At 43.0% G+C, this 20,543-nt stretch overlaps 1 protein-coding gene across 2 annotated transcripts in view; it reads left to right on the top strand.

The window, feature by feature from the left end:
* Nucleotides 1-1,098: 1,098 nt before the first annotated feature.
* Nucleotides 1,099-20,543, top strand: part of ASPSCR1 (ASPSCR1 tether for SLC2A4, UBX domain containing) — a 66,124-nt gene continuing 46,679 nt past the window's right edge. The window contains exons 1-4 of one of the 2 annotated variants that reach the window (XM_083430198.1): nucleotides 1,099-1,396; nucleotides 3,181-3,236; nucleotides 7,315-7,429; nucleotides 18,633-18,733. In XM_083430198.1, the coding sequence (XP_083286324.1) occupies nucleotides 1,298-1,396; nucleotides 3,181-3,236; nucleotides 7,315-7,429; nucleotides 18,633-18,733 (371 nt within the window). In that variant the 5' untranslated portion in view covers nucleotides 1,099-1,297. Of the gene's footprint in view, nucleotides 1,397-1,527; nucleotides 1,907-3,180; nucleotides 3,237-7,314; nucleotides 7,430-18,632; nucleotides 18,734-20,543 lie in introns of those variants that run through there. The other variant, XM_083430199.1, reaches the window with a different exon arrangement.

Here is a 20,543-nt window from a genome sequence, read left to right as displayed (position 1 = left end):
ACCTTACCACCGGAGCGGTACCTTTTTATCTGCTTGCACTTTGACGTGCTTTTGAACTGCTAGGTTGGCAGGAGCAGGGACTGAGCAACAGGAGCTCACCCCGTCATAGGGATTCGAACCGCCAACCTTCTGATTGGCAAGTCCTAGGCTCTGTGGTTTAACCCACAGCGCCACCCGCATCCCATCTATTACTCTCTGCCAATGGGTTGGCAGATTATACAGGACTCAGGATGCTGCCGCTCCTTCCCTGGCAGGATCCCGGTACATTGCACCTGCTGCGTGCCAGGCAGGCAGAAATTCAACAGAAACATATATACCTCTGGGATAGAAATGTAGATCTGGGGGACCCTGGCACAGGGACCCTCCCAATATTAAAAGTAGCCGTCTTTGAGCAAACGCTGCAGTGGTACACACATATTTTTCAAGAGAGAAACCCAGGTGGAAAAGTTGGGTTCCCCCCCTTTTCACTACTTCTTTGGCGATCGCTTGTAGCCGAGTAAGATTGACTTCCATAAACACGGTTTTAACAATGAGTCCGTTAAGTGACTGGGGAGGCCAATTCTGGATCCACACATCCTTCCACATTGGGGACATTGGTTTCTGGTCGGAAGTTGATCACGGTGTAGAATAGCCAAGCGTGCCTTCCTCTTAACACGTTTCTGCCTTTTGTCCTGAGTTCGAGTGTCTTCAAAGCCCATATGACATCTTTGGTAAAGGCTGTTCTCCAATTGTAGCGCCCGCAGGCCAGTGTTTCCCAATTGTTGGTGTTTGTACTGTACTACAATTTTTTAGATTTGCCTTGAGACCTCTTTTGTTGACCATCAGCATGATGCTTTCTATTTTTAAGTTAGGAATAGAGTAGTTGCTTTGGAAGACGATAATCAGGCATCCGCACATGACCAATCCAACGAAGTTTATGTTGAAGAATCCAAATGTTGTGTGTGTGTGTCCCCCGCCCCGCTTTTCACTAACACTGAGGGCACAGCTGCCCCTCGACAACGAACAGAAAGCAAAGCACAGCCGTGCATACTCGGAAGAGATTTCTTTCAGGAACCGGCCGCGAGTCCTTTAAAGAAGGAGGAACCCCTATTGCAGCGAGCGAGCGAGCGAGCGGGAGGCGAAGCGTAAGGCGGGGCGGCCTGAGTGGTGGCCGCGCCCCCTTGCCGGGGCCATTGGGCTGAACTACCTAGGAGGCTGGCTATAGACAAGTGCCGGGGCGCGGGGGGTGAGCCCGGCGGCTGAGGCGCTCGAGGGCCAGCCAGGGGTGGGGTCGGCCGGGGGCTGAAGAGGGGGGACGATGGCGGCAGCTGGCGGCGGCACTTCCGCGGTCTCCGTGCTGGCTCCGAACGGGAGGCGAGTGACGGTGCGAGTAGGCCCAAGCACCGCGCTGCTCCAGGTGGGTCTGGCCCAGGGACGGGGAGGCTGGGCGGATGCAGTCACTCTGATTGGCCCTGGGGCAGGAAAGGGGGGAAAGAGGCTCGTTCTGATTGGACCAGAGGGCACATAATTGTCAAGGGTTTTTCTCTCGGACCGGGCCGGGTCGGGAAGAGTTTCTCGAGTGGTAGAAACGGAATGGGTTGAACACTGATAAAAGCCGGTGACGGGCTTTTTCCTCCTCCCTTTATGTCTGTGTCTGAAAGGAAGTTGTGCAATAATGGAAGGACTCCGGCCTCCTGAAATGGGGGAGGATCGTAGATATTTGCCCCTGGTGGGGAAAAGAAATGGCCCCTGACAGCGCAGTCATCTTGGCTGTTGACTTCGAAGTGACTTCTGTCATTCAGCAGGGGCTTACTCGCTAGTAAATGCGTTTAGGATTGCAACCTGAATGGGGTTATGTCGAGAAATGCATTTTCTGTAGGAGAAAAGACCCTGCCGGAAAAAAATAGACGCCTTCCGATGTAGGCAGGTGCGAATGAGAGAGCTGAAAGTCCCTTTGAAATGTTAAAAGTATCTCTTCTAGTCTTATGTAATTTGTGGGGGGAAACCAACCCGTAGTCCTGTGGCACCTTAAAGGCTACCAAATGTATTATGGCACATGCTAGTCTTTAAGTTGCTGCAAGATTCTTTTTTGGGTTTGCCTCTCAGGGAAATGTAATTTATATTTTTTGGGGGTAGATCTTCTATCGCAGTGGTGGGGAACCTCAGGCCTTGGGGCTGAATGTGGCCTTCCAGACCTCTCTGTCTGTCCCTTGGGACTTTTCCCCAGACCATACTCTTCCCCAGGCCTGTTCTGCACCCTCTTCAGGTGTTTTTGTCTGGCTGGCATGTGCCCTTAATATGATCATGCCTCTTATTTAACTGGATGGAGAACAGAGAATGGTGTCTGTAGAAACTACCCTACCATATAAAGGTAATATTTACATTCACTACTCTGCCTCCTTTTAACCCAGCCCACCACTGGCATGTGGATCTACAACTTTAAAACGGTTTTCCACTCTCTATCAGACTTCATCAGAGGTTTTCTTTTTTTATCGGACCACAAATATTTTGATTTAAGCTTCTTTCATGTAAGATCTTTTTTCTTTTGTTTCCCAACCTGCATGTTCAGTGGTCCATAAATGAGTATTCCATAAGGTTTCCTTGCACTTATTCATGTAAATAATTATCCTCTATAAAATCCCACAAGGATCAATGGGGTACCTAAAAACAACCAGTCAATTTAGCCTTCATCATGAAAAATTAGTCCTCAAATTAATGTAATGTTGAGGGAGATTGCTACTTTCTGTCAGAAATGTATCATGTTAACATCCTGGAATAGTTTGCAGTGTTACCCCAGAATAAATGTAATTTTCCTCTGATTGTACTCTCACATTTGGCCTAAATTCTCTTGCCGGGCTGTGGGGGAGAATCTTCCTCTCATGCAGGTGGAATTGTTAATGTAAGTTAGAATCACAACTTGACCCATAAGCATGAGTTGAGAAGGGGGGGGGGGGAAAGGATGCTGACTGAAGTAAATGATAGCTCACCTGTTAGAGCACGAGGCTCTTCATCTTGGGGTCATGAGTTGAGCCCCATTTTGGGCAAAAGTTTCCTGCATTGCAGGAGGGGGTGGACTAGATGACCCTCATGGTACCTTCCAACTCTATAATTCTATGAGTAATCTGCACTGAGTATGTTATGGGACAGAATGGGAGAACTCTCTATTTTATATTAACATCTTGCCTTTTTTTCTTTTTTAAGATTCTGGAAGAGGTTTGTAGAAAGCAGAATTTCAGTCCCAATGAATATGATTTGAAGTGAGTCTTACTGTTTTTTCCATACCTTTATAGCTTGACAGTTCGCTGTTTCTTTGCCGTTAATTTGGGGGACGGGTGGGAGAGAAGTGTAATATGCAGCCCACAATGGCCGTCCAGAACTATTCGCTTTTGAAGGCTGTGATCCCAAATTTGACATGTCTAGCAGAGTGTTCCTTGGCCAAGATCAAACTTTCATCTTAATTGGTCAGATGTACGTAGTACCAGTTCTCATGCACCTGCAGCTGGCTGTTGAAAACAGGATGCTGGGCTAGATAGACCCACTTCCCAGATGTGAAAACACAGTCACTAGTTCATTCAGAATGGAGATGGGGAACGGATGGACCGCCAGATGTTGTTGGACTCTGCCTCTCATCAGCACCAACTAGCATGACCAGCGGTTAGGGATGATGGGCGTTGTACTTCAACAACCTCTAAATGGCCACAGGTTCTCCCTCCCTGTTTTAGCAATAATATATCTTAATTCCATGCATACTCACCAACTTCTCTAGGGATTTATAGCCCCAAATTCCAAGTATTTTGGCATAATCGGTCTATGAAATAGGCATGTATTAATATCATTATTAATATTTCTTAGATGCCTTTCTCAGAGAACTCAAGGTGACTAACAAGAATACTAAAATATTTACAGTGCAAAATAAAACATTGAAATCCAATAATTTATCTGTATAATACTAAAACCATACCACCCCACGGAAATTAACAAAATCTGGCAACAATATAATCAATAATTACAGGTGAATCAGAAAATGATTAATAAGAGCCCATATTTCAAATTTAGTTTTAAAAAAAAGTTTCTCAAGTAAAAAAAATAATCCCCACAGTAGATTCCCTTTCATAGTTAGGGCAAGAAGCATCCCATTCTGGTTGGTGTAGGTGATGTTAAGAGGCATGGCAGTCTAAAGGAATATTAAGTTCCAAACTAAATATTCAGTTGCTCAATGGATGCTGGTAAGGCAGAAGGCTCTCTGTGCCTTTGTCACTTCATCAGTTATACTGTAATCCAGCAGTTTCAGCAAGCTTTGATACATGTGAAACCTTTGATGATAAATGGTATCACTGCTATGAGAAGATTGTTCATTCCTCCATGTTTTGAGAAGTACGGTAAATGTAGCTGCAGGTAGACCTGCTGTTAATGGTGTTGCTAGGATTGTGTTTTCCTGCAGTTGAGTCACTGAGACAGTTAATACCCTTGTTATTGCAAGATCTCCTGCAATGCTTTTGCAAAGTTTTTTTGCAGATAAAGTCGCTCAGATTCAGAAGAGGTAGACTCCACCGTGGGAGTCGGGCCAGGGTGGGAGAGTGCTAGAGTCCTGTCTAGTCATGTTACATGGGATCAATTCCAATCCGTTAGAGGATTGCTTGGACGAGTGAAACCAACCACCTTTCTCCTTGATCCTTGCCCATCCTGGCTAATAAAAGTGAGCCAGGAAGGGCTGGGCGATGGGCTCTGTGGGGTGATGAATGCTTCCCTCTGTGAGGGAGTCTTCCCAGACCCACTGAAAGAGGTGGTCATTAAACCGCTTCTTAAAAAAAAAACTTTAGACCCGGCCAATATGGCCAACTATTGCCCCGTCTCAAAACTACCATTCTTGGGCAAGGCGATTGAGCGGGTGGTTGCTGAACAACTCCAAGCACGCCTGGAGGATGCGGACCATTTAGATCCCTTCCAATCGGGATTCAAGCCTCACCATGAGACTGAAACTGCCTTGGTCGCGTTGGTCGATGATCTCTGGGGAGGGATATAAATAATAAATTGTTGTTGTTGTTGAAGCTGCAGCTATGGAGAGCCAAAGGCATTTACGTACCTGGGGTGGAAAATGGAAATGGCATTGCCTTCACTTGAACTAGTTCACAGGTCTAGAGAAAGCCATCTTGTGCATAACTAATGGATATGAATGGGAGCTATTCCAGATCCTGCTCATTTTAATGGGGCTCATGCAGGAACTGTCCTGGTGGATTGTGCCTTATGGTTTTGACCTGTATGCCTCCTACTCTGCTGTCCTTTGGAACACTAAACATCTGCTGCCCACAGATGCCATCTCACTTTGCTATGATAGCTGCGACGCAGAGTTAACTGTTGTGCTGCTATTTCATACAGGCCTCTAACAAAGGATTCCACTGACTCCCCAGGTCTCTGAACACTCTGGTGGAAACAGCCCCTCTCATAACTGACATCACACGGCATTATGTGCAACTGCGTCATGCTGCTGTTCTAGACTATTCTTTTTACAACAAGCTGTTCCTCTATTAAGCAGCTGTTTGGGCCTGGGCCCCTCTCTGAAAATAAAAACACTGACAGTAGCGTTGCCTCTGCTTGTCACATGTATTTCAGCTCTTTCCAAATAGCAATTCCTGCAGCTTTTTTCTATTTTCTATCCAAATGTTTTCCTGATATGAAAATGCTTGCACCTCTTTCCATTGCTTTACTCTACAGCTTCTAAGAGTGTGGCCCTTTGTATGCATATTCATAGTTTGTTGAGAGTTGGGTGGCTCCTGTTGTTCCTAGTCTTCAAACAAAAACATCCTGAAGGTCCCAGGCCACAGAGAGGTTAGGCTGGCCTCAACTAGAGCCAGGGCTTTTTTGACTGTGGCTCCAATCTGGTGGAACGCTCTGTCACAAGAGACTAGGGCCCTGCGGGACTTGTCATCTTTCCGCAGGGCCTGCAAGACAGAGCTGTTCCACCAGGCCTTTGGTCAGGGCGCAGCCTGACTCCCTCCTTTGGCAATCTTCACAGAACTTTAGTTTATGGTTGCCATCAATTTTGATTTTAATTAATTTTTATAATGTTTTTAGAATGTTGTACTATTTTAGTGTTGTTAGCCGCCCTGAGCCCAGCTTCGGCTGGGGAGGACGGGCTATAAATAATAATAATTATTATTATTACTAAACTGTGTTAAATGAAGCAAGGGAGAGGGGGAAGTAAGTAGCTGACCTAATATTATTGGCTTGAATCCAGGGGAGCATAGGGGTGAATGTCATGCAGTGGACTTTTCCTGCCTCTTCCTTCCAGCCACAGTCCTTGTGCCCTCTGAAAAGCAGCCCCTGCAGGTCAGAAAGCCTTCTAGAATGACATGGGATATGGCAAGTGCAGAGATGCTGCTGGAGAGGGATGTTAGTGGGTATTGGAACCACCAATTGCACAAGTATAAATACCTCTGGATTCAAGCCATTGTTTCTGTGAGCATCAGTAACTAGTACTAATTGTTCCATGATATTCTGATTATGTTGGGGATATCTATGTGGAACCTAAAATCATGGTTGCACAAATCTACATGTTCTGTTTAGTACGCTATAAAATGTGGCAACAGAAAATAATATTTTAGGAGTACCTTTCAAGCGTTACTGTGGTGCTGGGGAATTGCTTTTCTGTGGGTCCATCTCACAGCATTGTGGTAACATTTAAAGGCCCATAACCACATGAATGGTGCAAATTGTATAAATCCTTGTTGCCTGACCATGGCTAGGGAATGATGATATCATGCTAAGAACCTGTGTGGTTAGCACCCATGTGGTTTGGGGCTTTTAAATGTTACCACAGTGCTGTGGGAAAAACCAGGGGGAAATGTCTCACATGTACTGTAGTAACTTAATTTAATTTAAGGAAGACTGTCGGGGGGGGGGGCTAGATTTAGAGATCACCTGTTTGGGGTAATTAATAAAGGACTTGGCTGGATCCTTAGATCCAGAGTGCAGGCTGAACACATTCTCCAGTAGTAAGAGAGCCCCAGCAGAGTTTAAAAATCGCAAAATGTTTAGCAACAGTGAAGCATTAAGAATAAAGGCTGTTAGACCCTTTTAATATCCAGTCTAGTATGCTTACAGTGCTCCTCCATTTATCCCCCTCTTGTAGTGATCAGACCACACAGTTCTGTAGGTTTTAATGGATTTTACTTACAATTCCCAAATGTCAGATTTATGTGTTATTCCATGCAGCAGCCAGAAGAACACAAGTAGAAATTATCGGGTTACAAAATACGGGGGCGGGGGGGAATCGCTGATAAGTAGTCTGAATTAGTCTCAGGGCAAAAGGATATCATTAGACTGTTTCTTTTGCAGGTTTCAGAGGACTGTGCTGGATCTCTCTGTTCAATGGAGATTTGCCAACCTACCCAACAACGCCAAACTGGAGATGGTGCCAGTCTCTCGTAATAGAGCAGGAATTGAAACTACGGTAGGTTCTTTTCCCTTTATAACACACTTCTAGCTCACATTCCAGCTGTGATCGTGGCAGGGTTTTGTCAGAGGGACGATGATAAGACATCCCCCTTCACAGGATTCTCATCTTCCTTATGAATCTATATATGTTGCTTTGTTTTTAAAGCGAAATCTCAAGGCAAAGTGGAGGAACCTGTGACCCTCCAGATGCTGCTGGATTCCATCTAAGGCTTTTTGTACATGATAAAGGCAGGCACGATAAAGAAATCCCTCAGTTTCTCTAGGTACTGTACTGTAAGTTGCCTCTCATTCACTGTCAACCTCTTCACCTTCTTTCTGTCAACTCATTTATAATCTTAAATGGAGTTGATAAAAGAAAGAGGGAGAGATGGCATAGTAGTAGTAGGACCTCAGTCCTTTTTAGAAAGCATATCATACACAGTGGTACCTCAGGTTAAGAACTTAATTCGTTCTGGAGGTCCGTTCTTAACCTGAAACTGTTCTTAACCTGAAGTACCACTTTAGCTAATGGGGCCTCCCGCTGCTGCTGCTGCGCCGCCCGAGCACGATTTCTGTTTTCATCCTGAAGCAAAGTTCTTAACCCGAGATACTATTTCACGGTTAGCGGAGTCTGTAACCTGAAGCGTCTGTAACCCGAGGTACCACTGTATTTCTCCGTAATTTTATTTTTAAAACTCACGTTCTTTGGTAATTACCGTCTGACATAAGGCTTAGTCTGACCTGAATAAAGTTGCCAAAAGAGAAAGGGTTTGGCTTTCCTTGTCTGGGATATACTATATTGTACTGCGGTTCTTATCAGTTTTGTAAATGAAATTGGATCTCCTAAATGGTTCTAAATGGTTGACCTGGCTAATATTGCCATTAGATGCTGTGTGCCACTTAGATTTTCACATATCAGTAATAAAAGTGTTGGAAGAGTGATGAAAAAAATGGGAGAATGCACAGAAATTGGTTTGAAAAGGGCATTAATATTGCTTTAAAAGCATAGATTAAGCTTTGCTATGAAATGGTGATATATGTTTGACTTACAATGCAGTCCAATGTGTATTTACCCCAAAATAAATCCCATGGTAAGTGTGAAACCCAAACAATATACTTTTTCAGGGATAGCAGTTCTGCTCTTAAAATCCCTAAAAGAAGGAATTTATTTACCAAGGCCGACTATATTTTCTTTAAAAAAGAAGAAGCCCTAAAGACTTACAGAAATTGTATATACAACAATGAACAAATGAAGAACCAAGGCAAATCCTTTTCAGTGGAAATTTGCTGGAGCACACTAAACCAATTAAAGAATCATCAATTTATGGTCAGTTAGCCAACAACTTTTCATAAAATTAATTGGCTGAGAATGCAATGGAGAGAAATTGCATTTGTACTGGCAACATGAGTCAGTTAAGCTTTTGATGAAGAAGTATTTGGAAGGCTCAGCTTTGTTCTCTAGGTAAATATCAAATGTTCTCTCTACTCTCGCCATGATGTTTGGAAATCACACCAACAGGATGGGACAGATGGATTAAATTTACTCCACTTGGCCCAGCACTGTGATGGTTGTGGGCAGGGTAGGTGGGTGAGGAAGCCACTCATCTGTTAGGATCCTGACAGACTCATACCCTGGAGAGACCTCTTCAGAGGAAGAGATTTGGGGGTTGCATGCAGCACCCTGTTCCCACCGAATACTTAAAGAAACCCATACCAGTCCCAAGGCAACCAGAAGAGCCCCATCTCAACGTGTCCAGAGGAGGGCAACCAAAATGGTCAAAGGCCTGGAAACGATGCCTTATGAGGAACGGCTAAGGGAGCTGGGCATGTTTAGCCTGGAGAAGAGGAGGTTAAGGGGTGATATGATAGCCATGTTCAAATATATAAAAGGATGTCACATAGAGGAGGGAGAAAGGTTGTTTTCTGCTGCCCCAGAGAAGTGGACACGGAGCAATGGATCCAAACTACAAGAAAGAAGATTCCACCTAAACATTAGGAAGAACTTCCTGACAGTAAGAGCTGTTTGACAGTGGAATTTGCTGCCAAGGAGTGTGGTGGAGTCTCCTTCTTTGGAGGTCTTTAAGCAGAGGCTTGACAACCATATGTCAGGAGTGCTCTGATGGTGTTTCCTGCTTGGCAGGGGGTTGGACTCGATGACCCTTGTGGTCTCTTCCAACTCTATGATTCTATGATTCAACGATGCCTCCTTTGCTTCCCCTTCAACCCTATCCACCTTGATCTGCAGTTCTTCCCCATCATCCCCTGGGCCACAGGAGGAAAGGTGGTGGGAGAGCAGGTGGGAAGGCCTAACTTGCAAGGTAATCTTCTTGCCTTCCAGACAGCTCTGTTGGCAGGGTTCTACATGGGAGGAGGGATCTATTTGGGAGGAGTGGGGAGAAGACCCAACTGCAGGCTATGACCCAGAAGAGGACCAGGGAGAGACGGGGACTATGTACGTCCCTCAGACTCCTCTGGACCTTTGCTGGGTCAAGAGCTCCCTTCAGAGCTCCTCCATGCTCCAGTTTCTGTGTTCCACCTCCTAGCTCCAGACTCCTCATTCCTTCGGCCTCCAAACTGGTTCTGGTTGCAGACTTTACCTTGGAACAGCACTTCTTCTTGCTCTTGTGAGACACCATTGCTAGAAGCCTTTGGAGGTTGGAGCATCCGTTCTTGTTTCCTGAGCCTAAGGCCTTCCAGCAATTGTACTGTGCCAGAGGGAGTAGAGGATCTTCTCAAATTAAGAAGTAGTGCTTGATTTTGGTAAAGGGCTGGCAAGCTGCTAACAGTGGTTTTGCAGGCTGCATTGAGTCATTGGGCTGTGGATTTGTAACCTGTATTTTATGTCGTAACATTGGAAGGTTATCCCCCTTACCTAAGGGTTGTGGGCTTCAGACTTGGTAGTGTAGCTTTAGAACATCTGACGTCTGATTTTTTAGCTCTTGAAAAAATTATCAGAAACATATTGCAATTAAAAAGAAATAACTCCCTCAGGAAACTAATCAATACTAGCAACTGAAGGACAGAACTAATTTAACAAAGCATCTTATTTATTTATATTTACTTTTAGAGTGGAATGAATGGAACTAGATAGGGAAAATATATGGGGATTGATGTTTGTATATTTCAGAAATGTAAATGAATTCTCTGTGTATATCCTTTAAATGAATCCAGTGTCTAGCCTCCAGTAGTCAGTTGTTGAACTTAAGGAAGATATTGACTAAAATCACACATACATTTTTAGGTGGAGTGTTCAGGGGAAACTACTTCAAAAATAAGATATGTAATCCCAGAAACAGATTTAATTATTGACTCAGATATAAATAGTTAATCAACAGTTTAGTCCAGTTAATCCTAAATTATTAATTACAAAAGGAACATGTTTAATTAATATAAAAATATTGCTATTAAGACTCATTACTAATCCTTTATCAATAATTCATGGAGTTAGATTTTATCTGTTGGAAGTATTGAAATTTTTATCTGCTGCATTAAACCGAAAAGGGAGACAGGTCATGACTAAATAACTAGTTGCAGAAATCAAGATTTATCAGTTGAGTTAGTAACAAGGCTAAGCAATGCCTAATTCTGTTAATTCCAAACTATTACTATAAGGAATGTGACTCAGTTCATTAGAAGTGGTTTGTTAAAGTCTGTGAAAGAGCTTCTTGAACCGAAACTGACAATTCCAGAGGGCAGAGACAACCAGTGGGGGAGATGGGGAAGGAGTGGCGTCCTTTTTCTTTTTTTTTATGTGAGACTGAGGGCATTTTTGGGTTGAAGAATGGGATTTTAACGTGCTTTAAATAAATAAGCCCCTTGTGCCGACTCTTGGTTTGTTATGCTGTCAATACCGGTAATTAAATTATAAACCTTGACTGCTTTGTTGTCTGCAACTCCGGAAACCTTGTTGGGCTCCAGTTCCCATCAGCTTCAGCCGGCATAGCAAATAGGGATGCTGGGAATTCTAGTTAAGCTGTATACAGTGATACCTCAGGTTAAGTACTTAATTCGTTCTGGAGGTCCGTTCTTAACCTGAAACTGTTCTTAACCTGAAGCACCACTTTAGTCAATGGGGCCTCCTGCTGCTGCCGCGCCGCCGCTGCATGATTTCTGTTCTCATCCTGAAGCAAAGTTCTTAACCCGAGGTAATATTTCTGGGTTAGCGGAGTCTGTAACCTGAAGCATATGTAACCTGAGGTACCACTGTATGTCATTAAACTACCTTAACTTGAAAATTAGACACCTCAAAGGATGACCTTAAATTGTGTTGGCTGGCAATGGCCTGGGCGTGCCACATTAAACCATAGTTTAAAATGAGGAACCTGAGGAACCTTTGAGCCGCCATATATTGTCCAGCTTCCATCAACTCCAGCCAGCAAGGTCAATGGTGATAGATGATGGGAGTTGGATTTCAATGATATCTGGTTCCCCAGCCCTGGTTTTGGGTCAACCTGTTGGGATTTGCTGCTTAAAAGCTTCTCTGTGATACTTCTCTCCCTGCTTCTGCTGCACTGTTGTGTCATCTGAACCTCAGCTTCTGGTTTGTTTCTCTCCAAACAAGCCATGAGCGATAACCAAGGCTTATTCTTGGTTTCCCACTCATAGTTTGGGGGAATTAGGAGCCAGAATTCAGATGATACGACATGTTCGGCTGTGACATATTTATTATACTGTGTGGCAACAGTGGGAAAATACAGGAATCTCAGCTAATTCTCGTCCCATTAAACTATAGATAGCTGAAAACTGTGGCTAAATGTGAGCTACGAATTGGGGCAATATATATATTTAACGAACTGAGTATACTGCTTAATTGTAAGCAAATCTCCAAGCAGTTTATGAAAATCTGTTATTTCGCATTTGGTTTTGTTGGTTGGTTGCAAGGACCATAATATCGCATTCCAAAAGAGTTTTTAAATGGCTGCATAATTTCTTCAATTACTTCTGCTAAATAATAATACCCTTTTAAAATGTGGGGTTTTTTGGGGGGGGTGGGGGGTTTATTGGGTTGTTGCTTTTATTATGATTATATATTTTGTGGTTTTATATTTTGATTTTGTTCCGTGAACCATCCTGAGACCTCTGGGTATAGAGCTGTATAAAGATTCAATAAATGATAATAAAGATGTCTTCCTCTGCGGCTGCGATGCTAGGTGAAGTTATTTGTATATTATTTAATTTCTGAGACCCCCCTACTACTGGAAAATAGTCTCAAGGTGAGTTACAACATATACCGTATTGGCCCGAATATAAGCCGCAACCGAATATAAGCCTCACCTTTAAAATTCACAGGGAAAAAGAAAAAAAGTCAATACCCGAATATAAGCTGCTCCCTTAAAATTACGCAGGCACTCACACCCATTCCATTTTACCGTATGTCTGTTTCACCAGCAATATCGTAAAAAAAAACAATTTTTGTAAGGTCGCAAATTTAAGTCGCACTTTAACTTTTCACGGTCGGAATTTCTAAAAAGAGGTGTGGCTTATATTCAGGCCAATACTGTAAATAATATATATTTTGTAGTGTTTATTGTATTTCCCAGCGGCCTTTACATGAGCTAAATCAGCATACTATGTCCTATATCCCAGTGTTAGTGCCTTCAACTGGTAAATAGTGATGGTGTAACTGAATAATTTGTAGCTTCGATAGCATGATGAAAACACAGGATATGTACATCCTGACTGGAAGCAAGCTGTGAAATTTTCTAGACCACAACTGTTAAGAACTGTCCTCTTTAATTCATGTCCTCTTTATTGAATTTGGGTCCACATCTTCTTTCTTTCTGGCTTTTGAAATACATGTACGTAAGGCAATGAAAGCAGATTCCTCAGTGGTCAGGGGAAGTGTACTGTTACAAAGAACTAACACAGCACTTTAGCCGTTCATCAGTCTTGTACTCGTGTGTTTGTAAACTTAGAAACTAATTGGCATGGCTCTCTGTTTGCTGGATAAAAAGATTAATATTTAGACGTAGCTTGGGATTTCTGTGAAGTTTTCATTTAATTGCCTGAATATGACTTTCGTGTCATGACTGGCTTTGAACTGCTGCCTAAAAAACTGATGCAATTGGCAGAGTCAATTTCTGGGCAAGAGTCTTCTAGCCCGGTGATGTCAGTTGTCGGCACCCTTATTCAGCCAAGGATAACCCAGAGGCTGGTCTTGGGCAATGAAGAAACAGGGAAAGCCATGACACTGATAGGATGAAACTACTTTGGCCCTTGCACTTAGTGTCTGAAGCTCTGCTTCCTAGGGGCGTGCTGCTGGCTCCAAGCAGGTCACATCTCTCGGTCATGGTGCAATCATACCCTGCCAATGAAAGCACTAGGGCACGTTGGATTTTATGGCGTATAGGGTTTACTTTAAAAAAACTCTTGTTAAAATCTTGGAAGGATTTTGTTGTGTCTGTCTCTTTCCCCAGAACCCTTGGATGCTTCGGTGATGAGGCCTATGTGCAGAATGAGTTCAGTGGGATGGTGGTTCAGCGCTCTTGCCCCATTGCCAACTCTGGAGATTTCATTGGTGTTTTCTCAAAGAATTTGCTTGTTAAAAAGAGCGTTTTGCCCTCCCAGTTACGGTGAAAGCTATCATAAAAAGAACACAAATTCTGTGTTCGCAGGAGTTGCTTGTTGTTGAATGTTTATAGACGTCATTGGGCCACCCCTGCATGTCATTTACTGGCTCAGGCTTTCAGATTGCAGTTGATAGTGTGGATGGTTCTCAGATCCATGGCTTAGGAGGGGAAAGTTCTGTTCTCCATAAAGGAGATTTTTCTTGCCCATGTCAGTTGCACAGTTGCACAGTTATTTAAGTCAAGCATTATTTTATATCACAAAAATCCAGGGGCTGAGTTGACCATGTGGCGTGTCAGATGAAGAGTGTTCTCAAATGGAAATTAGGTTTGTGCTGGTCAGAAGTGCTTGCAGTTTCTGAGCAAACTTCCTCCACGATGGCTTCTCCCAAAGGGAACTTTTGACTGACCTTCCCTTTATCGTTTTGTCCATGACTGCCTTGGTCAGACGCAGCCCCTTTTGAACTATGGCTGCCTCCTTCTGTTTTGGATCTACCAGCTGGCCATTTTTAACATTGTGCAAGTGAAATTCCTTGCTGAAGAAGTACAGTGGTGCCCCGCAAGACGAATGCCTCGCAAGACGGAAAACCCGCAAGACGAAAGGGTTTTCCGTTTGCAGAGGCGCTTCGCAAGACGAATTTCCCTATGGGCTTGCTTTGCAAGACGAAAATTGACGAAAAATTTTGAATTTTTTTTCCGCTCCAAAACCCCTTTTCCTGAAGCGCTAAGCTGCTAAAAGCATTTTAGCAGCAAAACCGCTAATCCTTTAAGCCTAAAAAAGCCGTTTTTAGCCCTTAAAATGTCAATAGCGCTAATAGCGCTAATCCACCAATGGGCTTGCTTCGCAAGACGAAAAAACCGCAAGACGAAAAGACTTGCGGAACGGATTCTTTTCATCTTGCGAGGCGCCACTGTAATTAATTTACATTGGAAGCATTCAGCTTTTCTTTTCTTTTCTTTTTCTTTTTAATTTGCTTTTTATTGAAATTTCCACAAAAAAACAAAAGACATACAACAAAGGAAAAATAAACAGACAAAAAGAAAAAAGAAAACACTCTTATTAATCAATTATAAGTATCATCCACTTATTTACACAACGTTAACACACGTCTTGACTTCCCTCCTATCCTGTTGCGGTTTTCTTACATCTTTTCTTCTCCTGCAGTTTCTAACTCTGTGATTTACGCATAGCAAGGTTTATGTTAGGCCTACTGTAGTTTTTAATTTGTTACAATTACTTTCAATTTACTTCACAAATTTACTCCATTCTTCAATAAACTTTGTTTCTTTTTGATGTCTAATTTTGTTTGTCATTCTTGCTAATTCTGCATATTCAAATAATTTTGTTTGCCACTCCATAATTGTGGGAGTCTCTGCTTATTTCCAATTTTGAGCTATCAGTATCCTGGCTGCCATTGTCGCATACTGAAATAAATTCTGGTCTTCTCTTTTAATTTCATCTCCGATTATTCCTAAGAGGAATGCCTCTGGTCTTTTTAAGATGGTGTACCTAAAGATTTTTTTAGTTCATTATATATGAGCTCCAAATTTTTTTAAATTTTGTCACACGCCCACCACATATGGTAAAAATCGCCTTCCTTCTGCTTACATCTCCAACACATTTTATTTCCACTTTTATACGTTTTATCTAATTTTACCAGTGTGATGTACCAACGATAGATCATTTTTTCCAAATTTTCTCTTAACGTGACACATACTGTAAATTTCATTCCTCTGTTCCATAACCTCTCCCACTTGTCATACTCTATGTTGTGTCCAATGTCCATGGCCCATTTTATCATTACCTCCTTTACCAATTCCTCTTTTGTGTCCCATTCTAACAACAGATTATACATCTTAGCTAAGAGTTTAGTTTTCCCTTCTAACACTTCTATCTGATATCTAGATTTTTTCTCGTTCATCCCCAATTTTTTATCCTCATTCCAAAATGCATTTATCTGATGATATTGCAGCCAACCTGTCAATCTATCTTTCAGTTCGTCATATGATTTAATCTTCCAACCTTTTCCCGCTTTAATCAATATGTCTTCATACGTTAACCTTTTCGCTTCCATGTTCACTTTTTTATTGTTAAAATATCTGTCGGAGATAACCACCAAGGGGTATTTCCCCCCCAAAATTTCTTATTTTTTCCCCAAATTTCAAGCAATGCACCTCTGAAAATATGGTTGGAAAATCCTTTATGAACCTTTCCTTTGTTGAGCCACAAGCAAGCATGCCAACCATATCTATTGTTGAAGCCTTCTAGATCTAACAAATCCAAATTCTCCAGGGTGATCCATTCTTTAAGCCAACACAGCCTGGATGCCTCATAATATAATCTTAGCTTTTCTTAATTCTGCTTTCAGAGTGAGAAAGAAATCTACCTCTGAATGAACGTGTTTCAGGTCAGGTTTTCCCCCAGTGGCTACGAGATTTAAAGTTGCCTGTGACAGGATCCCAGGATCATGTGCAGTGGTGAGAACAGATCTAAAGTGTAAAATAACTTTCCCTTAGACATAGGGAAGCTAATTATTCAGTGTCTTTAGACTTCAGATGAGATCTAGCCTAGTGAGAAGAAGAGCTATTTTGAATAAGATACCTTATCATGAGTTCTAATTGAGTTCTAATATGAGTTCTAATATCTTATTGTGTGTGCCTGCACACAAACTCCTATGGATATTGGGATATCTCTACAAGGATTTCTTAGTGGCATTCCTTTGTTTGTTATCCCACCCTAATGCTCTTTTGTCCTTAGTTGTGGATCCCTGTGATTATGCCAAATGTCCTCTTGTTTCTGACTTAACATAGTGAGACCTAGCTGTCTTTGCCCATGAAAAAGAAAACTTCATTAACATATATTGTGTCTGCAGCCGTGCCTAACTACCAAGCCAATAGAACTATTTGGCAAAAACAGATGTGAACACACACACAAAACTGTTGGCAAAACATGCACATGCTTGCTGTTGTGACTACCTTTTATTTGAAATTATTTTATAGTAGAGTAGACATGCAAACTGGAGGAGCTCTTAAGTCTGCACAACCCTCTATGACAGTTACCCACAAATGTTAATAGTCCAGTTTCGTAGCTACCCTAAGGAACTCTGTTTGTGATCCAGTCTTTTTATATCTCCCTGTTTTCTGTGGAGCCAAGGAGGTAATTGCATATATGAAGAAACTCAAACACCTCTGATTATTGCTCATTTGAAGTATGTCAGAGTCCAGCCACATCGTGTATAGCAGCATTGACCCCAGGTGATGAAGCTGATATCCAAGTACTGTAAACACCCAAGTTCATATAACTTTCCATTCTGCACTCCTGCTGCAATTCTTTTCAGGACCAGTCAGGATGCAGTTGAATGCAGATGGGTCAAGATTAGCTATTGTAAACAGGCTTTTTTGAATCAGGAACACTTCCAATCATAGAATGATAGAGTTCCCATGGAATAACTTGATTCTCTCCTTGATTCTCCCCGATGTTCTACTTTTCTGCACAGGCGTCCATTGACAAATATCATCCCTCACTTGAAGTATGAAGTAGTGCAGTCCATGGACTCTGCAGTGTGGTTTTGTTCAAAATATAGTTCTGCCATCTAAGTCTTGTATGCATGTCTCTAGAGAGACAATAATGGAACTGCAATTTGATCCACATGATCTGTTTGGTTTTTTGGGTCACTGTACTGTATGTGCTGATATCTATTGGTCTAAAGCAGGGGTGTCAAACTCAAATTCATCGGGGGCCGCATCAGCAGTTTGGTCACCCTCAAAGGGCCGGTTTCCGAATGGACGCACGTGAGGTGACACCGTGACGTGCCTCGGTCACGTGAACTGTCTCGCGTGAGCCCGTTTCTCACGGTTAACGGCCACAACTGCCACGGAGCCCAAACCAGATATGTTGTTGTTGTTGTTGTTGAGCAGGGTGGGAGGGAAGGACTGTCAAATCCTTCAAGAGGCCTCCACGTGCATCAACAGCCTACAATGCAACTTTTAAAAAATAAAGTCACCTGCGCAGGCAACACCATGACGGAGCAAGAACTCTGCTGCTAGTCCATAAATCTCTCTCTCTCTCTCTGACTAGCGCCCGCTTCCCCAAACAATTCAACTAAATCTCTAATTCGGGATTACGTAATGCTCCCGTTTGTGCCTGCTCTTCCCCCCCCCCCGAGAAATGGTCATAGCGTCTGCGCCTCACGCCTGCTCGCTTTCAGCCCTCCCCTGCTGGGGAGCTGGAGGACCTTCCCAGAATGCCCCTGGGTGGCGGCAGGGACCGATCTTGCTTTGGGTCTCGCTGGCAAGACAGTGCCGCGCGCCTGCGAGCCCCGTCACGCTTAAATCCCCGCCTACCAACCTTCTGCATAGAGAACTGATTGGGTAGCGCTGCCGTGTGGCGTTTTTCCTCTCTCTACGGGCTACACGGGCCACATGACGAGGTTTGGCGGGCCGGATTTGGCCCGCGGGCCTTGTGTTTGACACCCATGGTCTAAAGCATTAGTCAAAATCCCGGATGGGGAGGTCAGGATACAGTTGGCCTGATGTGACCCTGGATGGCTGACTTGCCAGATGTGACCTTAAGCAACTTGCCAAATACTGTTCTGCCATTAGTTATTTGGGACATATATATTCTGTTCTAATTCCCTGGGTTCTACCTCCTAGGTACGGATTGTGCTGCAGCTGGATGATTGCTCTAGGCTCCAAGACACGTTTTGCTCCAGTCAGACCTTGTGGGATATTCTTAACCACTTTGCACAGACCAGGTGAGTGCAGACAGAGAGCGATGAGAGAGAAATGTTTCAGAAAGCTGAAGATGAAAAGCACAGACGGTTAAGATGTCATGAATGAATAGATTCTGTGCTGCTACTTGAATAAGGCTCCACTAATGAATACTTTTCAGATTAATGACTGTATTTAATATGATTGTTATGCTTCATAGCTCTTTGTTCACTATTTGCTCACTAATGACAGTTGCTTTGGGCAGGACTGGGTTATACTGCAAATGGGATCACCTTTCATCATTGTCCTGGAACTTGGATTCATTCAGGGCAAAAACTGCTAGCTTCCTTTAAGGAAGTTGGAATCACTGCTTAAAAGCGGGGGTTCAGCAATGGAAGCGGATGATAGCTCAGTCTGCATTTGAGGAGAATAATGCTGGCAAGAGAGTATTGGTTAACTACTTTGCCATTTTCAGACTTCTTATCCTCTTTCCTGTCTCGTTTAGCTCCCAGCAGAAAGACGGGAAGATACACCACCAGGTCCAAACTACTCATTACACACAAAGGCATGTAACTGCAGCCCGATGGCCTTGCTGTGTGTTAACAGATACTGTGGAAGGGTTAAGCTGAGAAGTGGTGAGGGAAGGGAGCAACTAGCTAACCTATCAGTTCCTTGCTTCAAATCACCCCTCCCTGCCCATAGTGTTTAAAATGTAGCCATCAGTTTTCATGCATTCAGAAGAACAAACGAGTACTCAAAATGAGGTAGAGTGTGTGTGCACGCACATTCACACCCCCTACCCAGTTTAAGTCCTCATGTGTTCTTTTGAGCACTTGAAGAGGACTTGTGCCTTTGTCCAAACATACCGTTTTATATTTCATTAAAGTGCCTCTTTTCCTCTGCTGCTTCTTTGCTACCTCTTGCACACTTCCAAAGCAGCTTTTGATACACCCACACACCCTGTTAAGCCGTGTGTGTGTGTGTGTGTGTGTTTTCTCCAGGGGTACTTCTTCACGGTCAGTTTATTGTGCCATTAACATGCATTTTGTTTCTCAATGACTGTACATTGTTTGCATGTCTGTGTGTGCCTCCCTCAGTATCCTTTGAACTGCTGCTCCAGACACAACATTTTTTATCTAGGATGATGTGATTTTTTTCACCAGGAGGGTACATTTGCTGCTGTTTTGGTTGCTCTATGAAATGTGGTTGCACAAGTGCCACGAGCTATTGTGCCCCACCCCCAACACAGTGTTTTATTTCAGTCTTCTGTGGTTGTATGCTCCTGCTCCCCCCCCCCATTTTTCATTTAAAAAATCATTTATATTCAAAAGTAATAAAACAATAGAAATGACATATTTAACAAAAAGAAAGCAAAGGAAAAGAAAAATCAAAACCCAGCCGTTCTTGTGTACATTTCACAAGTTGAGTAACAGTATCATCATGTTGTTCATAGTTATATTTTTTAATGATCCCTTTTTCATTTTTGTTTTTTCGAAGGGTTGTATTGTATGCAATCCCATATGCACAGATGGGATTGAAAGGGGATGTGTAAGGGAATTGTGCCAAGGCTAGAACTTGATTGAGCACACTTTTGACTGTGCAGAGAAGTTCCAAGCATGCTTGCAGCTCATAGTGTTGACTGAATGGGCTTTTTCAAACCTTTGCTGAGTTATGGTTATAGTGGAGAAAGGCCTTGTTCTAACCTGGAAGCGGTCTACACTTCCAATATAGCGTCTCTGTATTAGAAAGCTTCTGTGAGGGTTTGCCTCCCTCTTGCTGCAGCCTACATTTAGTGCTTTCCTTCTTCCTGAAGAGGATTCAAGAACAAAAGGTGCTCTTTCAAACCAAAAATGT

Source organism: Podarcis tiliguerta (assembly GCF_965153285.1).
Source record: "Podarcis tiliguerta genome assembly, chromosome: 2".
Taxonomy (NCBI): domain Eukaryota; kingdom Metazoa; phylum Chordata; class Lepidosauria; order Squamata; family Lacertidae; genus Podarcis; species Podarcis tiliguerta.
This window is presented reverse-complemented; position numbering and strand designations above follow the sequence as displayed.